The sequence below is a fragment of the Rhodnius prolixus genome, unplaced genomic scaffold (assembly GCF_049639745.1).
Source record: "Rhodnius prolixus isolate KJV_2025 unplaced genomic scaffold, Rpr scaffold_4, whole genome shotgun sequence".
NCBI lineage: Eukaryota > Metazoa > Arthropoda > Insecta > Hemiptera > Reduviidae > Rhodnius > Rhodnius prolixus.
Genome location: NW_027411614.1, coordinates 37,660,496 through 37,671,204, shown reverse-complemented (window position 1 = coordinate 37,671,204; position 10,709 = coordinate 37,660,496). Strand labels below are relative to the sequence as shown.

General features: G+C 30.3%; 1 protein-coding gene across 4 annotated transcripts in view; it reads left to right on the top strand.

Moving 5' to 3' along the window:
- The first annotated feature begins 188 nt into the window (after positions 1–188).
- The window catches only part of RhoGEF2 (Rho guanine nucleotide exchange factor 2), a 501,746-nt gene continuing 491,225 nt past the window's right edge, over positions 189–10,709 (top strand). For 2 of the 4 annotated variants that reach the window (XM_074130469.1, XM_074130467.1), the window contains exons 1-4: positions 189–507; positions 3,745–3,962; positions 5,726–5,775; positions 6,480–6,537. In XM_074130469.1, coding sequence (XP_073986570.1) covers positions 476–507; positions 3,745–3,962; positions 5,726–5,775; positions 6,480–6,537 — 358 coding nt within the window. In that variant the 5' untranslated portion in view covers positions 189–475. The remainder of the gene's footprint in view (positions 508–3,744; positions 3,963–5,725; positions 5,776–6,479; positions 6,538–10,709) is intronic. The other 2 variants (XM_074130470.1, XM_074130468.1) reach the window with 1 other exon arrangement.

Genomic DNA, 10,709 nt, shown 5'->3' with positions numbered 1-10,709 from the left:
AACTCAGGATATTACCAGCTTGCACCTTAAAGATTTATTTCAAAATAAAAAGAGAGAAGAATGAAATATAACTCAAACAATGATTAATTTATATAAAATATCATGATTGGTTAAATTTTGTAATAAAAGAGGAAAAATTAATTGTGGGAGGGCCATAAACTCATCCAATATGGCTGTTACTTGTTGGTTTGTTGCACTACTCAGTGACATGGGCGATGAGCTAGTTAGTGCTAGTATCTGTATCCGTCTTGTTGTGTTTTGTTGATGTGTATCCATTAATATTGTCCAATGATTATCGATGATAACGCATTTTACTTATAACAATAAAATAAGTGTGGTGTTGTTATTTAATTTATTCTTGGTTTATTAAGAAAGGCCAAATGAAATGAAGTTTGGTTTGTGATGTGTTTGGTGCTTTTATTATTAGTGATTGTAAGTGGTTTTGCTCCAACTTAGTGTTTACAGATAGTGCATTATGGATAATACTACAACAGGATTATCAGATAAGTATGTATTCGCAGTTTTTTTGCCAACAGATTCACACATTTTTATTAATTTTTTAGGTTACATTTTTTTATTGTCCTCTTCTGGTTTTTTCTTTGCAAGAAAGGAACTAAGACCTATTATTACTGTGTTAAATTTTAGTTTGGTTATATTTTTACGAAGTTAAGTAATTAAAACATTAAGTATTCTCTAGTTGTGATAACGGTATCGTACTGTATTGTAATTCTTTTTGAATTTCTGTGTGGTACTCTGTACGATCTGGCAAGATTCTGAACGTGATTCTATGAGCTTGTTCATTCGATTTTGCTGCCTTGGAACTGAAAGGTCCTAATAGATTTCCACATTTCTTACCATTAACCCCTAGAATTAATGATCAATCTAACGTGAATTTTCATAGCAGTTGTTTTGAACAATCTGTTTAATTAAAGAAGAATGAACATACAATTTTTGACCAATGATCGTTTTTGCATAACTTGATTGAATTTTTCATCTCTTATGCACTGAAATCCATATTTTTAATATAATGCTTGAAATTATCAGGGTAACAACCTAGAATGTTTATATTAGTATTTATTCATATGACACTAACCTGTTGCTATTCATTAAGGCATGAGTGGAATAAATTGACATCACATTTATTGATATTAGTAACTGTTTTACTAGCAACAAATGATAGTTAATTGCAAAGAACAAGATCTTATTCAATATATACATTTAATAACTTTTGAAAACTTCAGTCTGTAGAATTTAGTTAGAAAATTATTAGAGTTTTTGTTCCTTGCTTGGTTAAAATTTCTTTTTAATAAAAATAAATAAAAGAATATTGTTCATGTTTTGGAAAATTAGTGTGAAAAAAAAAAAAAAACTAGGTTATTGTCATAAATTTGAGTTCATTATATTTCTGAACTTATTTGTAATTCTCATTTTGTGCAATCATCACCAATTTGCGTAACATCTTTAGAGATACGATAATTCAGCTGACTCAAATATATTAGAAAATTTGATACTCATTTTTCTAGTCTGTGGTAGTATTTTCTTCAAGGACTTTGGAAAAATTCAATGAATGCATTTCTTAGCGATGTTTATAATATTTTGTTAAGTTTTTGGCTTCTTTTACATATTTTTTCTTTCTTTTATTAACTGTAAATTTAAATGGTTGCAGCTTATTGCTGGCTACTGAATGCTGAGATATTTTTTTTTATATTCTAGAAGATTCTATTTCAATAGTAACTATAGAATCTTATTCATTTTGTAATCATTAAATTTGTAGATATTGTGAATATAGTTACACAACTAACTATTTTAAATTTAGAAAAGAAATCATTCAAGAAACTCTGACATTAAATTAGTTATTTCATTCTAAAAGGATCTCATTCTTTTTATTTTCTTTTTTAATTACTGTATCGTTAAATTGTGCTTCGAGACCTATTTGGATATTTAACTTTCAAATCTTGTTGAATCGGTTGCCGAAAAAATGTATTTCTACTTTCAGAACTTGTCGATATCTTGCACTGTCTTGGCTTCCCTAATGTACTATTTCAGGTCCTGTGCTTTGTATATTATGTAGGAGAACTGAATGAGTTGCTACTATTCATAGCTTGAAAGAAATGCTAGAAATTCAATTTAAGGTACTTCTATAGGAAGGGATGCCAGATTTCTTCTAGACTGATAAAATATAACTGAAACGTTCTGAGATTAAAGACAACTTGTGGTTAATAATTTTGAGAATAGTTATATGAGGATGTTGTATAGCTGTTCACAGAAGATTTTTTTGGTAGTATTTCCTACGATTGTCTCTATATTTCTCTATCTCGTACATCTGATACAAGTTCATGCAGGATCTGTAACTTCTTCGAGTATTGAAGGGAGGCAGATAACTTCAATAACAAATCTCCACACAATAAACCACAAGTAAATCCCTCTTTTTAAATTCTAATTGGTGGGCTAACTTTACCGTTACTGCGACTACCTATCTTTAAAAGATTCAACCAGAACTGAGTTCACTTTGTATATAACTAGTTAAATATTCCAATCGGTAAGAATTCCTATAATTTACCAAGCACAAAACCAAGTTATGATGTTTCTTTTGCGCTTGCCTTTGCACAAAGTCTGTTACATATTACCAGTTGTTTCTTGTAGTCCTTAGCAAAATTTACTTTAGGAGTATTAAAAAAAGAACACATTACACCTCATTGCATTTAATTACCTTATGAGGGAAATTTATGTTTATATTAGTATTTATTCATATGACACTAACTATATAGTTAGTGCTTGGTAAATTATAGGAATTCTTACCGATTGGAATACCTAACTAGTTATATACAAAGTGAACTCAGTTCTGGTTGAATCTTTTAAAGATAGGTAGTCGCAGTAACGGTAAAGTTAGCCCACCAATTAGAATTTAAAAAGAGGGATTTACTTGTGGTTTATTGTGTGGAGATTTGTTATTGAAGTTATCTGTATAGTTAACTATAGCTAATAATCACAGAGAAAATTATGTTTTTCAAACAGATTTACTTTAACTTTCTTTAGATTATGAAAGCTGCTGTTAAAAATGTTCTGCTCTAGGTACCTTTGTCACATGGTGTTTTCAGGTAACGAAGATGTTGACGGTTTGACCAAATTGGTAGTCTTATTCCCTCTGATTAGTCCTTAACTAGCAATTGACGTCCCATTTGTTTCATGCATGTCGGGTATTAAGTAGTGGACATCCTAGTAGCCATTCATAGATTCTTCCACAGTGGTTAATCAGATTATGTGGGGTTATTCTTTGGGACCTCTTTCTCCGGCACTTGGTTGGTTCCATCTCTTGAACATTTTTGATTCTAGCAGACATTACTACAAAAATTGGACTCAAGCCCAATTTTTTATGCTGAGTATCAATTCTCAGCAAGTTTTCTGCTTGCTGTCGAACATGTCTTTATGTAAAGAGGTTCTCAGCTGGTATGCAGGCGCCACGGTTGCTGGGCAGTTAGAAGCACATACCACAAAGCTAAGTTGTATTATAGTTCAATTTCTGGTTTAGGTCTAGGTTTTTATTTAATACGATAAAATGAGAAATTTAAATAAAGTATGTTATGAAGTATCTACCTCCGTCCAAGACACCTGATTGTAATTTACTTTTACTTCTCAGCTGGATTGCGAAAATCATCCACAAATATATATATTTCATTCATTTCTATAGCATTAACTTTTTCTACAACTGTTAAGATACTTTATTTTATTTATTTTGGTTTTCAGTAACTCGAGGCGAGGCTTGTCCAATGGGCCTTCCTTCAGAAGAAGTCCCTCTACCAGACCACTGTCTGGTGAACCACCTCCTCCACATGCAATGCCTGCCCATCACCTTCAACCGCCACTACCATTCTGTACGACCATCACTATATTTAAAGATGAGAAAGGATATGGTATGAAGGTGTCCGGAGACAATCCTGTATATGTCCAGTCAGTCAAAGAAGGTAAACCACTTTATGTACTCCTTAACAAAAACTTACAGTTTAAAAAGTTAAGTATAAGGGTTGATTAAACGCCAAAAGGTACACAAATCAGCAAGTACCCAACATTTCATTCAAGCTTAGTTGATATAATTTAAGTAATTTTGCTGCATTAACTTTTCCTTCACATTTTTTAGAATTTATTAGATGTCACAGACCCTTATGCTGGCCAGTTCGTTCATAATATTATTTGGTTATAATTATGATAAAATGTATATTATATCTTCGTTTTTAAATAGGTACTTTATTTTAACTCTATTCCAAATTATTCTTCTGATTTATCTTTAATATGCCCTTTATTCTGAAGTTGTCACATCTTATACATGCATGTATTATTTGTATTAAAAAAAAAAAATTATATGTCTCAATTAAAGGAACATAATTTTACAAAACAAAAAAAAAGTCTTAAAATGAGAGACTCGAAACCATGGCTCAACTATGTCTCAACTGCAGGAATCCCTGTTTCAATTTCATTTACTTGATATCAATAAATAACTTTATAAATCTCAAAAATAAAATTTTAAATTATTTATTTCTACACCAGATTAATATCAATAAAAATCTTGGGTAACAATATTTTGCTGTTATGAAATCAGAATTTTGGCAACCAATGTAATTCTCAGTCCAGTACTCGAAGAAGAATATTAATAAAATGTACTGCCTTAAGAAGGATGGTTTTATCTAGGATAAACAATTGTGAAATTGTGTGATAAAGGTGTTAATACAAAATATAATAAATAAATAAAATGCGAGCATTCATAGTTAATATTTCGCTTAGAAATATAGTTATAAAAACATGTTTATTTTAGATTGGTAACTTTCTGAGAATTAAGAAAGTGAAGAGGTAAGGCAATTTATTTCCAACATCTCACTTGCTTCTCTCTTAATGTAATGGTTAATATATTGGTACTTCTCAGAATAATTTAATCACAAATATCAGTTGGTAACACTGTTTCGTATCCAAAGATCTAGTGCTTCATCTGTTTTCCCGGGTATTAGTACTTATAGCTCACATTTTATAGTTACTTTTGTTGCAAATATGTATATATTTTTTTTCAATTGTAAAGTAGAGTGAAATGTTAGGTGTCACATATTGTATTTTAGTGAAGATAAGACTGTCATCAATGTAAGAGAAAATAATTATATTTTATAGGAATAATTATTAATTATATATAATTATTGAAACATTGAATAGTATTAATTTCATTTGTAAAAAGGTTTACTTCTGGTTGTTTAAAATTGTCTAATTGAATTTTTGATAAGCCTTTACTAGTTTTCCTAAATTTGAAAGAGAATTTGTGAGTAAATGGTGATTTAAAATATTTAAAAATTTTATATATGAATCTATCTTCAAATCAGTACCTTATTAAAGAATAAATCACTATTTTATTTGGGAAAAATACCATAAATAATTCCCTTTACCACTTTATTATGTCAAAATTGGTACTGCCTAAAATGAAGTGGTACCCAACGACTGTCAGCGAGAACATTTATGTGTATTGATTATATCAAAAAAGAATTAAGCATTTGTACTCAATCTTAAATATGGCAAATTTTTGAAATTGAGTTCGGTGAGTGCTTCACTCAAATTCCTTTTTTTTTTTAAACTCTTGATAACTAGACTTATGTAATCGTATTGTTTAAAATTTTCAGAAAAAAAACTGTCTTTTAGAAAACCATCATATTTCTGGTTTCTTTCATGCTAATGTAATTCCCCAAACTTTCAGGTGGAGCCGCCGAACGAGCCGGTCTACACAGCGGAGACACCATCATCAAAGTGAGTGCTCTTTCCATAATTTCTTCCTCATTATGTCACCGAATACATCATTAAAAAGTGAAACTCTAAACTTTGACAGAACTCGATCCTTGGTTCTCCATGGAAGTCAGAACACTAACTCTTTAGATAATCTGTTCCTTACTAAAAATATTGCCAATTACTTTGACTTTTTCTCAGAGAAACTACAGCAATTTTTTGATCTACTGTTTTTAATCGACATCTCTGTCGTGAAGAAGTATTTATATAATAAGTAATTATATAATAATTTTGTATAATTTTTCTAAGCCGTTCTGAGTGTGGATTAAGGCCGTTTGTAAAGGGCCATTTTAAGATAAAATGCAGTTTTAGAAGCTAGGTCAATAAAAATGTGAAGTTAATCTTCTTTAAAATTCGACGTTTCAAAAAAAAAAAAAAGCTTACATTTCTTCAAATTTTATTTTGATCCAGTTGTGTAAGTGTGTTCACTCGAGATTTTTAACTGTGGTGAAAGAACTCGTTGATTCCTCAGTCTGAAATACTACTTCATTTCCTTATATCCAATAATGCAATTTTTTGTTTTGGCAATAACTTCGCAGTCATTATATCGTTGAAGTATAAAATTTTATAGCATAATTATTGAGTAATTACTTAATAATAAGGATGTTACTTAGGTTTTATTACTTTAAAAAAAAGAAGCAATTAAACTAATAGAAAAATATTTTCAGGTAAACGGCATCAATGTCATCAATTTGACGCACACGGAAGTGGTTGAACTTATTAAAGGTATGTAATTTTTATTTTTATTGTTTATATTTTCAAATCCTTCATCAGATTAGAAATACACATCAATTTGTCTTACAGAAGATTACGAGAGCCCAAACAACATATATAGTACTAAAAGAAAGTCGTGTGAGTGTGCTCATTAAATTTATTCTAAAATAGTTCCATTAGAATGTATTGGGTAATATAAATCAACTATTATTTGATAAAAATAGTAGTTTACAAGAAAACCTAACTGCATACCACATATTAATAAATAAAAGTCGTGTGAGTGCGCATCTTAAATGTTAAATATTAAATAGGAAATTGAAGAAATTAATAATTTTGGTCAACCGAAGCCGACAATTGCCGACTAAAACCGATCACATTCGGCTTGTTAGAAATATAAATGTAAGAAAGTCGTGTGAGTGTGCACATCAGATGTTAAATATTAAATAAGAAATTAAATAAGATTAATAATCAACTAAGCCGAAAATTGCCGATAAAAACCGATCGCATTCGGCTAGTTAAAGAGAAAAGAGAGAGAATAGCGATAAAAATTCCCGGCTAAGGCAGGTTGGGTTACAGATCCAGTAATTCCTAGAATCGCGGTTCTCTAACCCATCGTGCCTTGATGACATAGGTTTGGCCTGACTTTTCTCATCTATAGTGAGTTTATCCCCTATATCTCAGGAACGGGAAGTCGCAGACGTTTCAAATTTCATATTTAGTTCAAGTGACACCACCGGAAGTGACAATAAATTTTTAGTCAAAATAGCTCCACCGGAAGTACCACTTTACTGAATAGATTTTTCACTTTTTTATCGTTTTCTCAAAAACCGCTTCTTGGATTTTCTCCAAACTTGGTATAATTATAGCTCTCAAATAGTTCTACAACTTTTATAGGAAACATTTTTCTGTAAGACTTCGATTAAGGGCACTTTCGGGGGAGGGGGGTGGTGGGTCAGACCGGTAGTATGCCAGTTCACTGTGATATATGGACTTACTTCCTGTTAAACATTAATTTGGTTTAAATGTGAAACAAAAATTCTGTATTTGAAGAAAATTGGTTAAAACCGGAAGTACCATTTTACAAAATGGATTTTACAGTTTTCTTGTAAGTTACTGTTAGGATTTATTTTAAACTTAATATATTTATAGTGCTTCTTTGTGTAGGGCGCTTTATTTTTTTAGTTTTTTAGAGGATTTTTCAAAAAAAAAAAAGTTCTACAATTTTTGATTCAGAATACTAGTTGCATATTATATTTAAAGGAAATAGACTTACCGGAAGTGACGTCTCAATGAATAGATTTTTCAGTATTATGCGATTTTTTAAAAATGGCTCGTACAATTTTATTGAAACATCTTACAGTGGTTATTATCATATAAATGTACATATTTTATTTTTATTTTTTATTTTTGGAGATTTCCTCGTCCCTGGATCGTAGGGTTTTCTGCAAACCTCGAATATTATATATATTTCAAAAATCTGAACTCACCCACCATTTTATCAAAATAAATGATCTAAACGAAAATATAAATGTTAAAAAAATGGGCACAAATCGTGTAATATGAGACAACAAAATTAAAGAGATAAAATATAGAAAACAGAGTTGTAGTTTTATTATAGTAAATAAATGATTACTTCTTTTAAAGCATTACCACGAGAATAAGACTAACTATTCTACCGCGATATAGTATTTCATTGCTAGGGATAGATATTTATTAGCTACTGACTGTAGACAGTAACCTCATTCCATTATATTGTGCAGTTGCTAGAATTATGTGCAGACGCGCAAGTTTAGTTGTAAACTCTTTTGTTGCTCACGAATAGAAGTATAATATTAAATTGCTTATATTTCCAACCTTCACTAAACTATTTTTCCAATTAGAATAATAAATGTATATTTCCAGAAATAAGATTTATGGACTGTGTAGAGGGGCAGAGATTAAGAAGGGATGGTAGATAGGGGTTCTGTAGAGAGAGGAGAGACGCTTTATTCTCTGCGAAATTAAGAGAAAACCGTCACACTATTCTGCGACAGTGGGACACAACATGCAGGTAGCGCGGCCGACGAGCTAGTGTGGTGTGCCGTTAGTTCGGTCAAGGCACGCTCGGAGCACTGCCATCGGCTTTCATTAAGTACTTGTGGTTTAATTGCTTGCATATTGCTTGAGTCTCTTTGCCGTCAACTAAACGGAATTCTCTTCATTGCTCTCTTCTCTGCAGCACATTCTCACCGTTAAACTCGTACTTCTCTTTCTCTCTGTATTCACAGTTATTTGTAATACCTCATTTACAAATAATTTTATTTATTTACAATTAATCCACCATTACGGGTTTCTATTTATCTAAAATTCTCTTCCATCTTTCTCATTATGCTAATAATACTCTCTTTTTTTACTCTCACTTAATCCCAGTACGAGAAAATATTTTGGAATCCTATCATATTTTTTAGAATTAGGATTTTTTTTTTCCCTGAAGATTTACAATTTGTTTATCAGGTGGCTCAAATTTTTGTATTTCTAAATTCCAACAACCGGGGATTACCAGCGTTTCTTAAATCTTTGGAGTAAAATTTTGTTTTAATAACTCGTTTTAAGATTTTAAATAATAATTAATAATTATTTTATTAAAAATTATTTATTATTATTTATTATTTATATTATTATTTCTGGTCATAATTCAATAACAAAACAAATATGTTAAACAAATGAAATAATCGCAATATTTCGGTAATATTCAAAGTTTAAAATTTCTACAGTTTTTCGGCCATCTTTATTACTTGAAAAATTAAGTAAATAAGAAATTTACTCACTATATTATGAACACAAATGTATTATTTCTTAAGTAAATTAAGAAATATAATCTTTTACTTAATGACATTAAATTCTAAAGAATTCCTTGTAAGTAGACCAATAGAGGTAATGTATTATATACATAAATAATCAATGAATAATTGTGTACAAGGGAATTAGGGTGAAAAACGTTGTAATTACTGTTATATGTGTGTCTGTGTGTAATATGGCCGTAATATTAAATTGGGTAACTCATGGTCAGCCAGGTGTTGAAGCTGCCCTATCTCTCATTACATAACTTTTTTAGCAAGGTGTACTAGCAATCTACGTAAAATTCATATGGATTAGACATTGAGAGATTGTCACAATATTTTTTTTTGTGTAATTTCCTGAACTCATCTTTCAATTAAAAAAAAAAAAATTATTTTGTTCATTTTCATCTTTGAAAATGCTAATTTACTATCGTCTTTAGTTTTCTACCAAAAAAGTTTTTTTTTAGTAATAAAAGTAAATACATGGAATAAGTAATTAGCGGCGCAGTGTCCATAAACGTCGATGCGCCCAAAATAAATAAATAAAATAAAAAATAAATAAACGGTAGTCCGCTTAAGCTGTTAATCGTTTTCATATGCGACAATTAAACTCAAATGGTCAGTAAACTGTGTCAGCAACTAGAGTGGTCGTGTGAGTCACTCTAGAATCTAGAGTCTAGATCAGGGATGGCGAACGTTTTTGACACGTGGGTCAAATTTTGTTTATTTTTTTTTTAGTAGTACTAGCTCTTGGGTCACTAATGCCCATTTACACAAGAGTTAAGTTTAAAAATTTTAAACTGAATATTTTCAAAACTAAACATCTTTAAAATTCAGTTGGCTTAACGGGCAAAACGGGACCGAAACAAGTGCTGTGGAAGTCTCTTTTTACTGAACAAAACCTTACAAAAGCGTGTTTTATCTGAAGAAAAATCTAAATATGGTTATTTGCTTTGGGTTGTCGATTTTTTTTAACAAACAAAATATGAGTAAAATTATACATTTTATTTGATACTTTGTAAACACTTTTGCTTTATTTCAAATACTATAAAAGCATTTGTCGTCATTTGCGTTTTAAGACTGTAATGATCAAACTAAAGGTTATAGATAGCATTTAAATTGTTTTTGTGTCAATGGGTGATTGAAAAAAATACAGATAGAATATAAATTATCCACCACAATTAGAAAATCTAAACTAAATCAACTCGCGTAAACAAACAAATGGTTGCCTAGCAACTGTGGGTCAGTAAAAAAGTTTGCGCGGGTCATATGTTCGCCATCACTGCTCTAGATGGTTCCAAAAATATGTGGAGGCAACAATTGGGGATTATTATTATTATTTTTTTTAATTCATTTATCAGGGTC